This window comes from Dendropsophus ebraccatus, chromosome 7 (assembly GCF_027789765.1).
Source record: "Dendropsophus ebraccatus isolate aDenEbr1 chromosome 7, aDenEbr1.pat, whole genome shotgun sequence".
In the NCBI taxonomy this organism is placed as follows: Eukaryota; Metazoa; Chordata; class Amphibia; order Anura; family Hylidae; genus Dendropsophus; species Dendropsophus ebraccatus.
Window position 1 is genome coordinate 10,457,612 of NC_091460.1, and position 22,361 is coordinate 10,479,972.

A 22,361-nucleotide genomic window follows, 5' to 3' on the forward strand; every position below is an offset into this window, starting at 1 on the left:
TCAGCCTGGGAGGTAGGTTACCACATGGAGGGGGGGGGGGGGTTCTAGAGAAGTGGGATGCTGCTGATGGTGTGGTTAACCCTTTAGCTGCACTTCCTCAGTAACCCTGCAGTAGACACGTTCTCCGCCCATTGTTGTGGTATTGTTACATGCCGAGGGCCGGGGACATCATGAAGCATTGTACACTTTCTTATACTAGGTGTTTGTTTGCTACTTCTTTTTATAGGTATTTTAGCTGTTGCTGCTGTATATAAGAGGGGGCGTGGACCTGTCTTCTGATTGGCTGTTGCTGTATACTGTGTGTTTGTTTTCTGCTGTGTATAAGAGGGGGCGTGGACCTGAGTTGTGATTGGCTGTTGCTGTATACTGTGCTGCTATATAAGGAGCTGCACTCCCTCAGTAACATCAGAGCCGATCCCTGTGCCTCCTGCTCTCCGGATACTACAGGTAATACTGTTATATCATATAAGATAGACGTCATACTGTCATAGGGGAAGGCGCAGAATAGTCTGACGTCATCCTCAGTTCTGTGTCACCTCACTTCCTGCCCCCTATTCCGATCAACCAGGAGACAGTGCTCCCGGATCTATATCCATAGCACCTATAGGCTGGCTGGGCCAGGGTGATACAGAACTGGGGGGGGGGGGGGGGGGTGATGCCGCTGTACAGCATCACTCAGCTATAGGGTTGTGGACTGATCCAGCATCACTGAGCTATAGGACTGCGGATTGACCCAGCATCAGACACCGGGGAGCTGCTGAAACAATCTCTTATACTTTGTGTGCTGCCTGATGATATCATTTTTATTTTTTTTATCCATAACTGTCAATGTATTGTAATGATTACATAGTATATACTGCTTGTAGTGTACAGACCATTATAACCACTTTTCCTTTTCCTCAATACAGTGGAAGATTTTAGTGCTACACTCCACAGCCCCCACATATTTTAAATAATGCCCTTCTGTACTCTCATACACTATCTCATAATAATGCTATGCCCTCCATATAGTAATAATGCCTCCTGCTGTGCCCTCCATATAGTAATAATGCCTCCTGCTGTGCCTCCATATAGTAATAATGTTTCCTACTGTGCCTCCATATAGTAATAATGTCCCCTGCTGTGCCCCATATAGTAATAATGTCCCCTGCTGTGCCCCATATAGTAATAATGTCCCCTGCTGTGCCTCCATATAGTAATAATGTGTCATGCTGTGCCTCTATATAATATCTCCTGCTGTGCCCCCATATAGTAATAATGCCTCCTGCTGTGCCCTCCATCTAGTAATAATGCCTCCTGCTGTGCCTCCATCTAGTAATAACGTCCCCTGCTGTGCCTCCATATAGTAATAATGTCTCATGCTGTGCCTCCATGTAGTAATAATGCCCCCTGCTGTGTCCACCATATAGTTATAGTGCACCTAAATGGTAATAATGTCTCCTGTTTTTTTAAATAGTAATAATCACTTGCTGTGCTTCTATACAATAATAATTTTCCCTTAGCCCCCACAAACAAATAATGCCCCCTGTGGCTCTACACAATAACAATGCCCCTTTAGCCCCCATAATAGTAATAGTGCCAAATGTGCAGCCATATAGGAATTGTTGCCCCCTGTCCTATCACAATTAGTAATATTACCCACTGTGCCCCTGTACTCATAATTCCCCACTGTGACAAGGAAAAAAGAAAACAACAACAACAAAAAATACCTTACTCAGGGCCCTACAATGAATTGGGCTTCCATGTCTCGTTCAGGCCTCCAGTTTATAAGCCGCAGACGTCATATCATTGCAACTGGTAGTGTGGAGATTGACCCCATGGCCGCTTTCTTCCAGAGACAGCACCACTCTTGTCTCCAGTTTGGGTGCAGGTTTTGCAATTCAGTTCCATTGAAGTGAATGGAGCCTAATTGCAAATCACACTTGAACTGGAGAAAAGAGTTGGGCTGTCTCTGAAGAAACATGGCCATATTTTCTAATGCAGCATAACCCCTTTAAAGTGCCTGCAGCCTGTGTCATTTTATTTGACTTTGGCTGTCATTATCCTGAAAGGCCAGTGCCAATGGAGTCTCTGACCACAAGTGGAGGGGTCGAAAACTTGCAGTGCTGGGTCCCTAATGTGGTGAGCCCAATGGTAATACATAATCCCTAAATAGCCAGTGTCAGGACAGAGATCCTCAGTCACTAACCAGAGAAATTACAGGACCTAGCTCCCTGAAGTAAAGCGACCCTTATAGGGTTGGGGGAGCCCAGTCACCAGGAGTCATTGAGATTTGGATGACTTAAAGGAGATTTCTGATGAAAATTTTTATTAAAGTATTGTATTGCCCCCCAAAAGTTGTACAAATCCACAATACAGTGGTACCTCGGTTCTCGAACATAATCGGTTCTGGAAGGCTGTTCCAGAACCGAGCAGTTCGAGAACCGAGCTGTAAGTTCCCATAGGGAACAATGTAAAGCTAATTAATTGGTTCTTACACTCCGTGGGTCAGGTGCAGAGCACCCGGCCTACAGGGTGTAAAAACGCTCCATGTTCCCTGCAACAGTGAGAGGCAGGAGCGGGCGGAACTTGCCGCCGTACTCCTGCTCCTCTAAGCTGCAGGGGACACCCTGTAAAGAAGCGGTGATTCTCCTAATTATGATGGGATTCTCCACTTCTTTACAGGGTGTCCCCCGCAGCTGAGAGGAACAGGAGCACGACGGCAAGTTTAAATAGCCGCCCGCTCCTGCCTCTCACTGCGGGGACCGCTCCTTCCTCACCTGCTCTCCACTTGCACCCCGCCGGCCCGGATCACCTCCCATATGTATCTCCGCCCGTGCTGTTGCACCCGCCGGCCCGGATCACCTGCTGTATGTATCGCCAGCCTGCCTCACGTCTATGCTGTTGCGCAGCGGCCCCACTCACAAACTCCCTAGCCGCTTGTTCCAGCTGCTCCCTGCTGCCTCTGCAGACTCTGCTTCACCCTGAAAACGTGGCAGGGAGCAAGCGGCTAGAGAGTTTATGAGCGGGGCCACTGCGCAACGGGCGTGCGGCAGGCTGGCGATACATACAGCAGGTGATCCGGGCCGGTGGGCGCAACAGCACGGGCGGAGATACGTATGGGAGATGATCCGGGCCGGCGGGGTGCGTGTGGAGAGCAGGTGAGGAAGGAGCGTTCCCTTAGTGAGAGGCAGGAGCGGGCGGCTATTTAAACTTGCCACCGTGTTCCTGCTCCCCTCAGCTGCGGGGGACACCCTGTAAAGAAGTGGGTGTCCCCCGTAGCTGAGAGGAGCTGGAGCAAGGCGGCAAGTTTAAAAGGGTTATCCAGCGCTACAAAAACATGGCCACTTTCCCCCTACTGTTGTCTCCAGTTTGGGTGGGGTTTTGAAACTCAGTTCCATTGAAGTAAATGGAGCTTAATTGCAAACCACACCTGAACTGGAGACAACAGTAGGGGGAAAAGTGGCCATGTTTTTGTAGCGCTGGATAACCCCTTTAAATAGCCGCCTGCTCCTGCCTCACTGTTCCCGAACACCTCCAACTGTGAGCTGAACATCAGTTTAGCCGACAGTTATCCCCCTGATTTTGTTCAGATACCAAGCAATGTTCGAGCACCGAACAAAACATCAGGGGGAAATTTAGTTCGAATACCGAATTGTTCGAACTCCGAGGGGTTCGGGGACCGAGGTTTTACTGTATACACTTATTACGGGAAATGCTTATGAAGTGCTTTTTTCCCTGTACTTACTACTGCATCACGGCTTCACTTCCTGGATAAGAATGGTGATGTCACTTCCTGGATAAGAATGGTGATGTCACTTCCTGGATAACATGGTGGTGTCACTTCCTGGATAAAATGGTGATGTCACTTCCTGGAAAACATGGTGATGTCACGACCCTACTCCCAGAGCTGTGCGGGCTGTGGCTGCTGGAGAGGATGATGGCAGAGGGATGCTTAGTGTCCCTCCAGTGCTCTGTGTCCCTCAGTGTCCCTCTGCCATCATCCTCTCCAGCAGCCACAGCCCGCACAGCTCTAGGAGTCGGGTCATGACATCACCATGTTATCCAGGAAGTGACATCACCATTTTATCCAGGAAGTGACATCACCATGTTATCCAGGAAGTGAAGCCTTGATGCAGTAGTAAGTGCAGGGAGAAAAGAACTTTATAAGCATTTCCGGTAATAAGTGTATATTGGGGATTTGTAAAACTTCTGGGGGGCAATACAATACTTTAATAAAAATTTTCATCTTCAGCGCGTACAGAGCAGCAGCGCGCGCCTCCCATAGACTCCCATTATGAGCGGGAGGCTAACGGCATTCCGCGGCGGACAATTCCGTCACGGAATTCCGCTAGCTTTGCTCAGTGGGAACGGGGCCTTAGAAGGACCGTTAGGTTCTTTGTGTTGGATTCCTGCCTAACCGCACACTAATTCCCTGACAGACAGCAGCTCTCTCCCTAATCTCTTCCAGCCTGTGTCTCACGCGAGCACCGCGGGACCTGATTCTTATATGCCCAGGTCATCTGATCTGGCCAGCCAATCGCTCCTATCGACATATAGGATTTCCACGTGATGCTACAAGCTTCCAAAGCCTCTCCTGCATGATGATTGGCTGAGAAAAAGCTGCCAAACATGCAGTAAGAGGGAGATGCCATTGTCTCAAGTATCGCAAGATGCTCTACCGAGTAACGAGTACCATCGAGCACCCTAATACTCAAACGAGAACCAAGCTCAGACGGGCATGCTCGCTTATCTCTATTTGCTATTCCCAAAGAAGCCCTGCTCTTCTTCACCAACTCACTGTGCCCACACCTCCTCACTAGTTACCCCTTCATCATCCTCCCTTCGTCCCTGTCATGCCTACCCTATTCTGATTTGCTATAGAACATTCAGTTATGGTTAGAATATGGTTTATACAGGATCATGTGTAAGTCTCCATGTCTTCTCAATATTCTCTTACAGACAAGTTACACCCTTCCAATCTGAGACCTTCAGAATAATCGCTTCTCAGTCTCCAGCTGTAATACGGGAGGCGAAGATCTCATATTCCAGAAAGCCAAGTGTTCTACTCTATAAGCCATAAGAAAACATGGTGCAGCCTAAAACAGCGGCTCCCCCTAAACAGGCTGGCTCTGGTGAGAACTTTCTCATTTTTAATCACACGCGACAAGCTAAACTGATTCGGAGCTCCCGGCATCATAATGATACACCATGCCGGGTGTATCCGAACTCTGTTCTGTTGCGTTATGTCCGTATATATGGACCAGGCACGAAGTCTTAGAAAACTAGATTGTGCTTGGGTACGACATGTGGCCCCCAGCTCTATTAATTCTCTATAGAGAATGGATAGAGCCGTGAGCCACATGTCGTACCCGTGGCTCTATTAAAAAAAACAAATCAGTCAAGGGCCAATATGGAGATTGCCAAGGGGTAGAGAGGTCGCCTCCCCTGCAATTCCTTACTCGTCTAGGGCAGAAGTTAGTTTTACACTACCGTTCAAAAGTTTGGAGTCACCCAAACAGTCAGGGGCCAAACAATTTTGTGTTTTCCATGAAAAGTCACACCTATTCACAACCATACATTGTGAAATGAATAGAAAATAGAGTCAAGACAGTCTTCCTCTGTCCAATGTCTGTGTTCTTTTGCCCATCTTAAAGCGTAACTGTCATTTCAGGGTCATTTTTTTTTAAAACATTAGATATCAACAGTACAAGCGATTTTAAGAAACTCTGTAATAGGTTTTATAAACCAAAAGAGTTTCCTTCTGGACTGAAAAAGCAATCTCCCAGCCTCCCCCCTCACTTCAGAAGAAGCAGGATTTCTGTCTCCATTATGTGGCTATGGAGAGGGGAGGGGCTGTTAGGAGTGACTGAGCACGGAGCAGTCCTGCACAGCACAACACCCTGCAATCTTATCTCAGTAAGTTCATAGATAAGCACTGACCTTTCTGACCCCAGAATCCTGCGGTTTAGGTGCCCAGAGAGTCTACAAACAGCTGACCTTCATGTCACCTCTTCCTGCTCCCTCATCTCCCTCGGCCCCTCCCCCCTCCATAAGGATAGAATAGAGAGAGCAGAGCCCGTCTTCACTGGCTTCTCTGTAATGAAGACGTGTTTGCCTGATAATGCACAGATAAGAAGTCAGGGGGGGAGGCTGGGAGATTGCTTCTTGAGTACAGAAGGAGGCTTTTTTTGGCTGATAAAACCTATTACAGAGTTTCTTAAAATCGCTTATACTACTGATTTCTGCAATAAAAAAAATATGACAGTTACGCTTTAATCTTTTTCTTTTATTGGCCAGTCTCAGATATGTTTTTTTCTTTGCCACTCTGCCCTGAAGCCCCAAATCCCGCAGCCGCCTCTTCACTGTAGATGTTGACACTGGTGTTTTGCAGGTACTATTTAATGAAGATGCCAGTTGGGGACCTGTGAGGCGTCTGTTTCTCAAACTAGAGACTCTAATGTGCTTTTTTTCTTGCTTAGTTGTGCAACGCGGCCTCCCACTTCTTTTTCTACTCTGGTTAGAGCCTGTTTGTGCTGTCCTCTGAAGGGAGTAGTACACACCGTTGTAGGAAATCTTCAATTTCTTAGCAATTTCTCTCATGGAATAGCCTTTATTTCTAAGAACAAGAATAGACTGTCGAGTTTCAGATGAAAGTTCTCTTTTTCTGACCATTTTGAGCGTTTAATTGACCCCACAAATGTGATGCTCCAGAAACACAATCTGCTCAAAGGAAGGTCAGTTTTGTAGCTTCTGTAACGAGCTAGACTGTTTTCAGATGTGTGAACATGATTGCACAAGGGTTTTCTAATTATCAATTAGCCTTCTGAGCCAATGAGCAAACACATTGTACCATTAGAACACTGGAGTGATAGTTGCTGGAAATGGGCCTCTATACACCAATGTAGATATTGCACCAAAAACCAGACATTTGCAGCTAGAATAGTCATTTACCACATTAGCAATGTATAGAGTGTATTTCTTTAAAGTTAGGACTAGTTTAAAGTTATCTTCATTGAAAAGTACAGTGCTTTTCCTTGAAAAATAAGGACATTTCGATGTGACCCCAAACTTTAACGGTAGTATAAGTTGGAATACCCCTTTAATGCAAAACTGTAAAATAGCTCTATGTGTTTGAACCATGTGTGCCATTGTTTGCGAGAGAATATTTCATATTCTGTCTTATATTGGGTAAATCTGATATTGTCTGTCTAGTTTTGGTAAGATGGTGGTGCATTGTCTATCGAATTACTCTGTAGAGAGTGATGTACAGTAAGCCATTGTGTCATGAAAGAGTCTATCATCCGGAATATTCTGCTATAAATCACTCTTTATCCATTTCCATTCTAGAGACCCTTATACTGACCATCTCTAAGACTGATGGTACCATAAAAATCGAACTGCCACCAGGTGCAGTTGCGAAACCAGATGGTAGTAAGGATCAGGACTTTGGAAAACTTCAAGATATCAGCCAAGTTAAGCATGTTCTCTGTAATCCACAAGGAGAAATGTTCTGTGTCCGCGATGGAGATCTCTACAGGGGGCCATTGCTATCACACACAAGAGCGGTCGATTGGTTTACTGTCGGCTATACAGTTGGAAAATGGGAATGGAGTCAGTTCAAGATTCTTTCCTTTCATCCTAATGGAGAATTATATGGTGTCACCACTGATGGAGAGCTCTACGAAGGTCCACCACCAAGAAATGAGAATGTACCCTGGATGTGCGGACAAGCCACGCAGATCGGGTCCTCGGGTTGGGAGCAGTGTGAAGCCTTATTCTTTGACCCATCTGGTAATCTGTTTACAGTAAACGACGAGGGCCAACTGGTGAAGGGAACGGTACCAAAAGCACCACAAGAATATAAGCAGTGGCTGGCGTCAAGTAAAGTGGTCGGAAAACATGGCTGGCGTGAGTTCAATCATTTCATGTCATTCTCTCCTGATGGAAAGTTGTGGTGTGTAGATAATGAAGGATATCTCTACAGAGGTTCCATCCCAGGTGACAGCGAATACAAAAAGCACGCTGCGCAAATGGGGTGCGGCTACGGAGCTTATAAATTCATCTCATTCAAGCAAGACAAGACAATAAAAGGGATCACAAGCTTCAAGTTCCTGCCCGAAAAAGCACAAACACTTCCCAGTAATGAACCTGAAGTGATCGAGAACAGGCTCTACGATAACAGGAAAAGCTCCTGCACCCTTAAGGACAACTTGTGAGTATTACAATGCGTCTAAAAAATAAAAAAAATCTGAGTGATGCCGATCCAGTGTCCATATATTGATGTGGTTGTGGTATAGAAACAAGTAATCTATAGGACTGTAGAATGACACCATTCCTTTACATATTCCGGAAACTCTAACTCAACAGGGTAGATCCAGTCCCCAAAAGATGTTTTTTTTTTTTTTTTTTTTTTTTTTATAATCCTCCTAATAACACAGGCTCAGAGTCCTATGTGAACAGTAAATGTAGAACAAGCAATAGACAGTAGACCTAAAGGATAAAACTTTTCACCAAAACACAGGTTGGTTACTTGGGGTACGACTGGAATCACACACAGCAGTTTTTTGGGAAAAGCCAGAAGTGGATTCAAATGGGAAGGAAAATATAAAGGGAGGACTTGTGCTTCGCTTTCCTGTTGGATCCACTTCTGGTTTCACAAACACAGCTGTGGAAGTTTAAAAAAAAAAAAAACTGCTGTGTGTCATTCCAGTCTAAGGGCCCGTTCACAATGCGGAATCCGCACAGATAACCTCCAGCGGATTCCGTGGTCCCCCCCCCCCCCCCCCAGACTGCCGCTTTAAGATCTGCCCATCTTATAGGCTTCATTCTATTCAGGCAGATTCCACCATCCACCCAAAAAAGAATGATGTCAAGTCTTTGGGCGGACGGCGGAATCTGCCTGAATAGAATGGAATGAAGCTCATGGGACGGACAGATGTTCAAGTGTGTCTGCTGGAGGTTATCTGTGTGGATCCCATAGTGTGAACAGGTCCTTAAAGGGTTTTCTAGGACTTTTTTTTTTTTTTTTTATTGAAAGCCTATCCTCTATATATTTTAGTCCATCAAAATCTAATCTGACACCCAGCACCCCCACCAATCACTGGAGCCATATCACTTTGAAAGTCCTGGAAACCCCCTTTAATGAGGCTAATTGTTCTTCCAACCCTTCAGATATGGAGACTTTGAGATATTCACAAAACTTGCAGATATTTCCATCTCCCCCATCCTCGGTCATGCATCTAAACATGTAAGCAGATGATGGTGCTGTTTCTGGAAGAAAGCTGCCATGACTGTATAACTCCTTTAAGCACTTATCCAAAAATATTCGGATGTAGCATCAAGTCAAAGTATGCAGCAGGCAGGGAGACTTGAAGGGGTTTTCTGGGCTAAACATACTGATGAGCTATCCACAGGGTGACGACACCTGACTACAAAGTGAACAAGACCAGAAGTAGTTTTCTCCGCACACACTGTAATGGCCGGACCGGGTTTGTGTAGATCATCCATAGATATTGGAGCCAACTGCTTCCAGACCCATTCACTGTGTAGTGCGAGCATTGATCAGCTGATATCAGGTGGCGGTCCTGTGGATAACTCATGAGTATGTTTTGCCCAGAAAACCCTATAAAGAATATCTGCACTGGCCTTTCATTTTGCCATCATTATTGTCACTTCTTAGACCAGGGCTGCTTGTGTGAAGTAACCAATGTTTTACTTTGGTGATGTCACTGTTTTCCTTTCTGCTCCCATGGCATCTAACATATGCCAGCACATGTGCCTTGCCTATGTTGGTCTGGGTCAGCAAAAGTTTATCAATGCACTGGCTATTTAAGATGCCATGGGAGCAGAAAGGAAAAGAGTGACAGCCACAAAACATTGGTTACTTCACACAAGCAGCCCTGGTCTAAGAAGTGACAATGATGACAAGATGAAAGAAGGCTGTACTGTATATAAAGTAAGAATACAAGTATTAACACAACAGAAAGTTCCTTATGTATGGAGAAAGATTAGAGGGAAGCCTTGATTTACCTTTCAGGCCTGAGGAGGCATTCAGGCTCATAGATTGCAAGTTCACAGCTCAGGCTATTTCCTGCACATAGCCCTGGTTATTTGTTCCTACTTCTGTGCTCCATCCTGGTTTATTTGTTACTAAAGGCAGACTGAGCCTAACAATAGTCAAAACAAGGACAATACATGGACAACTTGAATCCACTAGAACAATAGAGACTCTTCCAGTGTTCCCAGAGGGGTCACTAATAGGAAGACATCGCCTTTCACCTTCATTTTCACTACATCAAAGGCAATAAACAGATAAAACTCCTAGGGCTACATATGCAATCCTACCCATACTTACATAGTGCCGTCTCTACGCAGGTGGAGCAGACCTTATACAGCGCCAGGATTTAACTCTTCTATCACTTGCTCATTTGGAAATTTTTTTTTCTTTATCTTTTTCAGATTTGAGAAAACAGTGAAGTTGACCAGCTTCTTCTCCCCTGATTCCGGATTTGTGATAGAAGCCGGCCGCAGGATTATGTGTGAAGCTGGGATACCAACTGTTGATGACAATGGGAGAACTGTGAAGGTGGATCAGAGCAGAAACCACAACTGGAACTTCATAGACATGAATGAGACTGAGGTAAATGTCTGCAGGAGAAAAGTTTTTTGGTCATTTTCAGGGGTATAACTACTACTGCTGTATAGGCCATAGCAGCTGCCCGTAGCCCCGCTCCTGGAAAATACTGGGCCCCCTGTTGTCACTATTTGCAGCGCTTGGCGGCCTTCCTGGAAGTGTAAATGTCCCTTTAATTGCAGTTGCTCCTGTTGAGCACTTGCATGTAAATGCCATTGACTCCCCAACCTGGCCTCAACCTCTACCACCCTTTCTCAGTGCTCCGATCCAGTGACGTCCCTCGTGCACTCAAAGAGCTTGGGGGGGGGGGGGGGGTCTATTGCCACGGCAGATGCCTATCATTACTACCATGGTGTGATGGGACACTATTTACTGGGAGAGGGGAGGGATAGCAGGGTAGATGCCTACCATGCCTACAATGGGGGACACCATCTACTCACATTATTCATAAACATGTAACACAAGGTTATGACAGCTTTGTGGTCAGGCGGGGTAGGGTGTTGCTGGGGGCCAGTCATTTCTAGTTACACCCCTGGTCACATGTTAGTTTATAGGATTTATAAAAATCACATGATGCATAAAACCTGTGGTGTGTTAGTTAGGTCATGCCCACCTACCAGCACTCACTTTATAATACTGATGCTTTATAGAGTTATATGTACAGTAGCCTCATGGGTGCTGGGAGGTAGGAATATAGGGGACCTCTACAGTATTGAGTGGTGGTGGTGTGGGTGGGGGACACACTATACAGTGGAGAGGAAGTATCTATGGAGTTGGTGTAGGGGGACTCTCGGCAGTGCTGGCGGAGGCCAGGTCTCTACTACTTGGAAGGGGAGGTCTACAAATATTGGGGTAGGGGGACTCTCCGCAAAGCTGGCGGAGACCAGGTCTCTACTACTTGGAAAGGGAGGTCTACAATTATTGGGGTAGGGGTACTCTCTACAGAGCTGGGATTGAGGAGGGATGTGTACAATGCTTAGGAAGGGAAAGTCTATACAGTTCAGGGGGTGAGAGATCTCTATAAAGTTGGGATATGAGGGATCTCTATAGTACAGGAGGGAAGGGGGATGATATAGCTGACGATGGTGGGCTCTTATCTGTAGTATTATTACATCACGTTAGAAGACGTGATAAGTTGCCAACTATTTCCAGCCAAACGCATCCATCCCTGGTGCCCCATAACAATCTCTGACACTCATGCTTCCATAAGGGTAAATGGGGAACCACAGCAAAGCTGCACATAGAGCAATGACTTCCCTTACGTCCCACAGCGTCACAATAAGGGGGTATTCTTGCCCCTGTGTGCTAGGCAGGACTATGGAATTTTTACTAGTACAAATAAAGTTTTAATAATTCAAAGTAATTAGCCCCTCCTCCCTCTAGGATAAGAGGAGGTGGACCCCCCACAGCAGTGAGTTATTTTTTGTCCTTGTAATGGCAGGGCTGTTTTCCCTCCTCCCTCCCTACATTTCTATATTTCATTATTCTGTGTATGTTTTCGTTTCTTATCTCTGTGGGAGCTTCTTGTTCCTGTGGAGCGCTTTTGGTGTCTGCAGCTCTGTTTTTCGGAGCTCCGGTGCTGTGGAACGCATATTCCACAGGGCCGGAAGTGACGCATGTGACGTCATTTCCGCCTCTCGCGTGCGCTCCGAGACCGGAACTAGCCCGGCGTTCGTTTTCGGTCCGGGAGACAGGTGAGAGGTGCGGTTTTCTTCCCCTCCAGGTACATTCTCTTTCAGGTACCTGTGTTTCATGTGGGGAATCTAATCTTTGTACACTGCCAGTGGGCGGAGCCTAAGTGGCGCCTTCTCTGTGTATTTAAACACTCACCAGGCTCTCACATCTTGCTGTCTCTTCCTGGAGCCAGCTGATGATTGCACTGCTGTGACTGTGTTGATTGGCCTCAACCTGACTGCACTCTTTCAGTAAGTGTTATATGCTGTTAACCCTTTGTGTTATATCCAGATTCTTATATACATGTTTTTCAGTCATGTCTAGAGAATCGTCTACCCGCAAGTCCAGCTCTAAAAGGCACCATTTGGCATGTAGAGAATATGAGACCCCGCTGCCGGATGACAGCGAATTTACAACCTGTGAGTCTTGTCGCCCCAAGATTCAGGTAGGACAGACACTATATGTCTTTGTTGACGGAAATCCACCATCAGCAGGTACAAAAATTATTTTGTTCCTAGGGGAAAGATGAGCCCACTATTCAGCATGTGATTATTTGGGTCAGCGACCTGGTACACAATTCTGTCAACAACCTAAAATAATCCCTGACTCAATCCAGGTATTAAAAAAAAAAAAAAAAGAGTTTTTTTATAATTTTTTCCTCCTTGCTGGGCCAAGAGTAATGGTATTTTCTTGCCTTTAGGAAAAGGCCCAGAAGAGAATATGAATCTCCTTCAATATCTGTAGAAGGATATAGAGTTTTGGATGAAGTGTTTTCTTCTGGTTAAGAAGAGGAAGAGGAAGATAAGGATAAGGATAAGGAGAAGGAAAAATTCCTTTTCAATTCTGAAATTGAGATTAGTCAAGGCTGATACTCGGCCTGATAATGAAGAACCTTCCTCCTCCAAAAATACTAAGGTGTTTAGAATGGATGAATTCATTACGGATTTGATTAAATCCGAATGGAAGAGGCCTGATAAGGCCCCCTCCATCAGCAAGAGATTCTGGAATCTTTTTCCTGTGGATGAAGAACAATTTGAATCCTGGACTGAGCCTCCCAAGGTGGACATGGCTATTGCCAAATTGTCCAAAAAGATTATAGTCCCTTCTGATGACGGTTCAAGTCTCAGAGATCCCATGGATCGCAGGGTGGAAGCATCTCTAAAGAGAGCCTATTCTGCAGCAGTGGCCCAAGCTACCATAGCAGTTTCCAACCACGAAGTCACAAAAGCTATGAAGAAATGGTTGGACCAGATTCAGGACTATACAGATTCAGGAGTGAATAGGGACAGCATCCTATCATCTTTTAACAAAGTCCGTTTAGCTATGGATTACATCTCCGATTCTGCTTCACATCAAGCCAGACTTGCCTCAAGGTCTATGGCACTATCATCGGCGGCCAGGAGAGCATTGTGGTTGCGCCCCTAGCCTGGGGATAACCCATCTAAATTTAATATGTGCAATTTGCAGTTTTCTCTAGGCCGACTCTTCGGTTCTGAACTAGATTCCCTAATGATGGACCTTTCTGATAAGAAAGGAAAATCTCTCCCTCCTGTTAAAAAGCCCTTTCGTCGCAGACAGGAAAGGTCACCCGCTAGATATAGACAATATCGATTTCGAGGAAGAGGCAGAGGATATGGAGGATACAGGAAGGGAGGTTCCTCCACAGGAGGAAGGTTCTCCCCCAAAGGAAAGGATTTCTGACGTCAGGCTTCCGGTGGGGGTTCGTCTGTCGCATTTTTTGCCCAAATGGGAGAAACTAATAAAAGACACATGGGTAATAAATGTAGTCAGGAGAGGTTATTTTCTATCCTTAGAGCCTCTGCCACGAGAAGATTTCTCGTGTCCTCTCGTCTTTATCCCGGGAAACAAGAGGTGTTGGAACAATCGATACAGGATCTAATTCGGATGTCAGCCTTGGAACCTGTCCCACCAGAGGAGAAAGGGTTAGGGGTTTACTCCCCTGTCTTTTTAGTCCCAAAGCCATCGGGAAAGAACAGGTTAATCATAGATCTAAGATATTTAAACAAATTCATGAAAAAAGACAAGTTCCGAATGGAAACAATAAAATCGGTAAAGATGATCTTAAACAGAGGAGTTTATATGGCGTCCCTCGATTTGAAAGACGCATACTTTCATGTTCCAATCTTCAAAGAACACAGGAAATTTCTTCGCATTGCAGTACACATGGGACGTCACGTTGTACATCTTCAGTTCAAGGTCCTCCCATTTGGAATTACTTCAGCCCCATTCGTATTTACGAAGGTAGTGTCCTCTGTGGTGGCAGTCTTAAGGACTCAGAACATAACCATTGTACCCTACCTAGACGACTGGCTTATCATAGCCAGATCTCTAGGTCAGCTAAATCAAGACGTAGCTTCCACACTAAACCTGATCACCTCTCTGGGTTGGCTGGTCAATTGGGAAAAATCGGACCTTGTACCCTCAACAATCAAGAGATATTTGGGATTTGTCATAAATTCCCAAGACATGAAGCTTTACCTTACCAAAGAAAGGAAAATGAGGATTTCAGAGGGGTGTCGATTTCTGAAGGTGCCTCGCCCAGTTCCCATCTGGACTCTGATGAGGTACCTAGTTCTCCTCTCATCAGCTGCAGAAGCAGTTCCCTGGGCCCTTTGGCATCTAAGACCTCTTCAGTCAGAAGTTCTCCAGAAATGGAACAAAAGGACATCTTCCTTAGACAAAAAGATCAGGCTTTCCATCCAAGTAAGGAAGTCTTTACGCTGGTGGGCCCAGGTAAAGGACGGAGCCAGTATGGAAGAACCAAACTGGGTTATTCTGACCACAGATGCCTCAGGCTCGGGATGGGGAGCGCACCTAGGAGAGAGGGAAGTCCAAGGGAAATGGACTGGATTAGAAAGAACCCTCTCTTCAAACCAGCTAGAGTTGAGAGCCATTTACAAGGCCCTCACAGTCCTCTCCCCTCAATTACAAGGTCGAGCACTGAAAGTGAGGACAGACAACATCGCGGCTGTGTACTACCTAAACAAACAGGGGGGCACCAGATCCAGGGCCCTCCTGAGAGAAGTGGGCAAAATTCTGAACTGGGCAGAGCTGAACTTGACCAGACTGACTGCAGTTCACATAAGAGGAACGCTGAACATAATAACGGACAAACTCAGTCGGAATTTGTCAGTTCCAGTGGAATGGTCTCTGAACCCTGCAATATTCAGCCAAATCATCTCTATGTGGGGTCTCCCAGAGATAGACTTGATGGCAACTCGCTTGAATGCGAAGCTTCCCCAGTTTTGCTCACTGTACAAGGAAGACGACCCAATGGTGGTGGATGCCATGACGATAACGTGGGACTTCAATCTGGCATACATATTCCCACCAACAGCCATGATATCGAGAGTATTACTGAAGATCAGGCGAGACCAGGCCTCAGTAATAGCGACAATACCCTTTTGGCCAAAAAGGGCGTGGTTTACCCAGCTCCTAACTATGAGCCGAGGGACATATTGGAAGCTACCACTTCAGCAGAACCTGGTGACTCAGGGCACTCAGACCTGCCGCAACCTGGGGTCTCTTCACCTGACTGCATGGAGGCTGATCGGTCCTTATTATAGGCTTAAGGGTTTTCTAGCAGAGTGGTTGACACACTTTCACATTCTAGAAGTGATGCTACCAATAAATCATATGCTAGAGTCAGGAGAATCTTCCAATCTTGGTGTTCTCCCAGACAGATAGACCCCAGTAACCCTTCAGTCCCTCAAATCCTCGAGTTCCTACACGATGGATTCGATAAGGGATTATCACCCAGTATCCTGAGGGTTCAGTTGGCAGCGCTATCGGTTTTTCTACAAAAGAAACTTTTACAGATTCAAGAAGTGAAGAATTTTACCAGGGCAATTACCCGGTTACGTCCCAGGGTCTGTAGACCCGTGAATCCGTGGGACTTATCTCTAGTATTAAAAGCCTTAACCAAAGAACCTTTCGAGCCCCTACAATCTTCATCTCTTAAGATGCTTACCTTGAAAACCATTTTTCTCTTGGCCATAACATGGGCCAAGAGAGTAGGAGAACTGCAGGCGTTTGCCGCTACAGAACCCTATACTACCTTTTTTGAAGACAAGTTGCTTCTAAAATATTTGCCAAATTTTACTCCTAAGTATCCGTCCTTCTTCAATTTAAACCAGATGATTTCCATATCTAGATTTCCGACGGAGATGACTGCAGAGGATCCAGACCTAGAGACTTTAGATGTCGTCAGATGTCTGCGAATCTACCTTGACAAGACGAAGGACTTTAGACAATCGGAAAATATGTTTGTCGCATTTATGGGACGAAACAAGGGCAAGAACGCCTCTAAGCCGTCAATCTCGAGATGGATCTCGGAATGTATCAACATCGGCTACGCTTTAAGCGAAAGAGATCCTCCAGAATTTACCAAAGCTCATTCCACCAGGGCCATGGCGGCTTCATGGGCTGAAAGGGCTCTCATACCCTTAGAGCAAATTTGTTTGGCAGCAGCTTGGACTACGCCAAGAACCTTTTTCAAACATTATAGAATGGGAAGTGAAACTTCAGATTTTTCTACTACGGTAGTAAATGCAGCCTTTCAACAAGCCCGCCCTTAGGGGTTTAGGGGTACGTGCTAAATCCCCATTATTGTGACGCTGTGGGACGTAAGGGAAGCTTACATTTGAATGATAATGTGTTTTCCCTTAGTCCCCACAGCGTCACAACTTCCCGCCCTTTATATCTTCTGTTTTTCTGTACTTTATAAATAACTCACTGCTGTGGGAGGTCCACCTCCTCTTATCCTAGAGAGAGGAGGGGCTAATTACTTTGAATTATTAAAACTTTATTTGTACTAGTAAAAATTCCATAGTCCTGCCTAGCACACAGGGGCAAGAATACCCCATTATTGTGACACTGTGGGGACTAAGGGAAAACACATTATCACTCAAATGTAAGCTTATAGCATATTATAAGATGGAGAATTCATTGTCTATGACTATTGTCTCTTCTTACAGAAGAAATTATCACACAACCTTGAGCTGACGGTCCCTCCTGGTAAAGCCATACGATTGGTGGCATCGGTGATAAGGGCAGAACTGTCCGTGCCATATCAGGCCAAAGTCAAGACCACCCATGGCTTTGAGACAGACATTGAAGGCACGTGGAAGGGAATGGCACTGTATCAACTGAGTGTTAGACAGGAGGACCTTAAATAATTGTCGGAAACCCAGAGCCGACGAATGGCGGCACATTCTGCTCCGTACAGTGTGCACATGTACTAACATTAAAGACGGCTTAATGCAAAACATACCATACAGCTTCTGTGCTTCACTAATAATCAGCATACAATGTAATAACACAAAGCAAAAATAATAAAGAAAAAAACAAACAAAAAAAACATTAGGCCAGGGACATAGGCTGATGAGTTCTATGCCGAGCTCCAACATTGGAGGATAATAACTGCTAAGGTCATGTGATTTCCTAGTCATGTTTCATTGTTCCGCCATAATGATATATTATATACAATAAAGAAGCTAAATAATATAATAAAACCCCTGAAACCTCTCAGGCTTCTGGTGTTTACTGTCTATGCGATTTCGAGAATCACCACATTTACATCAACATTGAACCCACCGTACATGGCTGAAGCCACCACATTATATGGCAGTCCACAAAAGAGGTCCCTGGTATTACATCTCGGAACGTTTCGATATTACAACCTTTCTCAAGCAATAACACAAAGCCGAGTCATTTATACATGGCGATTGCATAAGTGAATCAAATCTCATCAATAGTGATATAACGGATGTTACCATTAGAACTAACATTACACTGGGGGAGCTGTCTGTGTCACCAGTGCTGCAGCCTCCCCTGATATCTATATTATACATGTTACCATTAGAATAGACATTACCCTGGAGGGGGGGGGAGCTGTCTGTGTCACCAGTGCTGCAGCCTCCATTGATGTCAATATAATACGTTACTATTAGAACAGACATTACACTGGGGGGAGCTGTATGTGTCACTAGTGCTACAGCCTCCCTTAATGTCTATATTATACAAGTTACCATTAGAATAGACATTACATTACACTGTCAGTGTCACTAGTGATATCATATGATATTTACTGTGCTGTGGCTGCAGCACTAGTGACACCGACAGCTTCCCCCAGTGTAATGTCTATTCTAAGGGTAAGTTGTATAATATAGACATCAGGGGAGGCTGCAGCTCTAGTGACACAGACAGCTCCTCCATTGTATTGTCTGTTCTAATAGGGATTAGAGATGAGCAAACCGAATATTCGCGAGATATTCGTACGAGTATCGAATATTTGAATATCTCACTATTCGATGGAATATCTATTCGATCCAACAGTATTCGCTCATCACTAGTAATTTACATGGGACTGTATGATCGATAGGGCTGGAGGCAGAGGAGTAATGTTGTCTATTGTATATTGTAGGGGTGAAAGGGTAAAGAGTATTGTTTTTATTTACATGGGGCTGCCAGGTTTGTGCAAGTCACTTGCCCAAATGCCCTGAGATCCCCAGACACTCTCATTTCTGCCACCCTTTCAGTGTTTTCAAATGAGATTCTAAAAAAGCATAAAAAAGGGGTTTTGTACTCGCCGGCCTTAAAGGACAACTCCGGCGGGACCCCCCCCCCCAAAAAAAAACACAGACACCATACTCACCATCCCTCCGGTGAAGAACGCCACTCCATTCGCACGCCGTCCGCCTCACCGTCACCTGCGTCCGCCGTCCAGCGATGTCTCTTGCTTCCGGGTCCATGAGAGAGAAAAGGCTGCCAGTGCGCTTGCGCACCGGCAGCCTTTTCATTGGCTGGAGCGCATCACATGGCTTCCAGCAAGCTCAGCCAATCAGGGCTGAGCAAGCTGGAAGCCATGTGATGCGCTCCAGCCAATGAAAAGGCTGCTGGTGCGCATGTGCACCAGCAGCCTTTTCTCTCCCATTCACTCTCAATGAAGACGCCGAAGAGGAAGAAGACCCGGACCGCCCCCCCAGCTCTGACGTCACCCGACACCAGAGAAGAGGACCGTGACGACCGTAATAGGTAATGTATACATTCTTTAACTTCCGGGGTCGGGGGTCGGAAAGTGGGGGAAGGGGGCCAGACCGGGTATTTAACCACATTACAAAGTTATATAACTTTGTAATGTGTGTTAAATAAGCAAAAAAAAAATTTGGCCGGAGTTGTCCTTTAATGTGTTGTAGTGTCTCCAACCAGATAAATATCCATTGTATATGATGGGATTCACCTGTCTTAGGGTGCATGTGTGGTATGCTGGGGTAGCTGCGCAGTGTTGTGGCAGCTCGGTGTTTGTGGGGCCACTTGGACACTTGTCACGATGGTCAGGAATGGTATTGGAACCCACCCCCGGACAAACGGGCACTGCGCTTGAGGTTTGGATAACCTAAGTGTAAACAGGTGTATTTGGGCAGGTGCAAGAAACAATCAACCAGACTCCAATGACTTAACCAGGCTAACTTGGTTTACTTGTAAGAACTGCAGTGTAATACAGGATAATACTCTTTTGGTAATTGCAGGTGCAGACAGGAGGTAGTAAGAGAAGTTTTAACAACAAGGTAGAGCAGAGGAACGTTTTGAGGGCCCAGTCCGATGTAGCAGTGTACTCTGCCGGGATATCGTTGGTAGAAGATAGCAGTGACTGAAGAAGAAGATAGTGGTACTCATGTATAGATAGCTTTGATCAGACCACCTTGTGCCCCATAGTGTCTGTGTACTTTCCAAGACTTCCTAGAATAGCTGTGTGTTACAGTAGGATACGTAGGCTTTAACTTCAGCTTTGTCTTACTGGGGGTCAGTACCTAACCTCAGGTATACTGCCCTGTGTAGTGTAGACAGTATTCCTGCCCGTGGACAAGGTTTGCCTCAGAGGACGTCCTCCTCCCCAGGCTGTTCACGAAGCTTCCCCCCCCCCCCCCCCCCAGCCCACTGTAACTATGGCGGCACTAACTTAAGTCTTTTTCCTCCATAATGCAGCCTGCAAAGGACCTGTGGTGACATCATTGTCACATGATAAGGTCCTTCAATATATTCTCTAATGTTACTGCATTGTCTCCTGGCTGTCATTTTGCCCTGATTTGTGCAAAATTGTGTTAAAAAGCAGCGATTTTTATGCAAATCATGACTGAACATAAATCTTTTTGAGATGCCATGGGCCCTTCAGGAGCTCAGGGCCCTGGGCTACCATCCGAAACTGACCTATTATAATCCGCTACTGGCTGTGCTTAATATAATACAAAGAATACAACCACGACACCTAATGGGTAAAAACAAACAGTACACTTCTCCTTCATCCCACTGTGAGAACCTGAGGAAGTTACTTTGCCCAGGTGCATAGGAACATAGTGGCACACCTATGCTGGGACTAAAAACGTACACATGCTGCATAGATTACGGATGCTACAGGGGGTTGAAGCCATTGGCCAGCATGAGGAACTAGAGATAAGCGAATAGTGAAATATTCGAAATTTGATTCAAATATCTCCCAATATTCGTATATTCGATCGAATATCGAATCCCATTAAAGTCTATGGGAGAAAAATACTCCGGACTTTGAAATCAATATTCGACCACTAGGAGGTCACCAAGGGCCCAATGAAACCTCAGGAAATGATGGCAACACCTCTGGATGCATATGGGACAGCAGGGGAAGCATGCCTGGGTACATCTAACTTTTGGGGGTCCCTTCCTACCCAAGGGCCCTATTACACGGGACGATTATCATTTGCTAAGTATTGTTCGCTAATCGTTCGCTGTAATTCCACATTCGTTTGCTCAAGTTTCACATTTGTTCACTACTCGTTCAGTGTGAGTGCACATTGTTCATTGCTTTGCTGGGATCAGATGGAGTAAACGATCGCAGTAATGTTCACAATAATGATCAAAACTAACGACTATAGTTCTGTGTAATATGGTGAACGATTTCAGGTTAACGATAAACAATCTTGTTTGCAATCGTTTATCGTTTGTCGGTAAACGTTAAAAATCGATTCGTCTGAAAGGACCCTGAACACACTGTCTCAAAACACCTTCTAAATCTCTGCTTTCTATACATTTAGCCCTAACAAGGGCTTTTGGGGGTCCCTTTCTACCTAACTTCACCTTAAAGCTTTCTCTCCCTGGTATACAGTCTCTTCCTCTCTAGCTCCAACCAGCAAGTGACACGAATCTCAAATGACTATTCTAAGATTCAGGAAGTCACATGGTTTAGCCAGCCAATCACAGTTAGAGGTTTTTTTTTTAGCTAATGCCTGTGCCTGTCCCCCCATACATACGAAAACAAATAGTTCGAATAGCGTAGTATTGGATCGAATAGCTATTTGCTCATCACTAGTGTCTACTAACATTAAGTAGGTGGGAGCGAAGATATGAAAGCAAAACTACGAGATAATGAGATTTGTAGGGAGGAAGAGAGTTCAATATTATCAAATGGGCAACCATCTCTGTCTATGAGGCTAGAAAGGAGCACCTCTGGTTTACAGGAGAGGTTGTCTATGGGGATTTACTACTTTTGTGGACAGTTCCTGACATGGACAGAGGTGGCAGCAGAGAGCAGTGTGTCAGACTGGAGATAATACACCACTTCCTGCAGGACATACAGCAGCTGCTAGGTACTGAAAGAATGGAGATTTTTTTAATAGAAGTAAATTACAAATCTATATAACTTTCTGAAGTCAGTTAATCTGTAAGAATCCCCCCCCCCCACACCGCTGAATGACGCCTATAAGGCAGTCATAGATTGAAACACTCTCTAAGGATATTGGACACCTCCCCAGTTTTTGTATGTATTTGATGCAACCTTATGGATGTATACCTAATGTTTCCATTCCACTTATGCAATATCTGGTCTCCTGATCACTGTGGTACCCATAAAGAGTGACCCCATTGTCGTGGCAGGGTATCCTTGCAGGGTCAGTTCGGTTTAAGATGGACTAGGAACAGGTACCTGGTCTGTTTTGGGGAGTTGGTTAGGCAGTAAGGGAAGGCCCTAGTGGACCTAACCAGTAAATACTCACCTTATGATAAGGGCATATAGGGCACA

General features: G+C 45.4%; 1 protein-coding gene across 1 annotated transcript; it reads left to right on the forward strand.

Moving 5' to 3' along the window:
• Window positions 1-416: 416 nt before the first annotated feature.
• LOC138796650 (uncharacterized) lies at window positions 417-17,603 on the forward strand. The gene is made up of 5 exons (XM_069976273.1): window positions 417-447; window positions 4,942-5,114; window positions 7,330-8,194; window positions 10,441-10,621; window positions 17,287-17,603. The coding sequence occupies exons 2-5, from the start codon at window positions 5,069-5,071 to the stop codon at window positions 17,485-17,487; spliced, it is 1,293 nt and encodes a 430-aa protein (XP_069832374.1). The 5' UTR covers window positions 417-447; window positions 4,942-5,068; the 3' UTR covers window positions 17,488-17,603.
• Window positions 17,604-22,361: the final 4,758 nt, after the last annotated feature.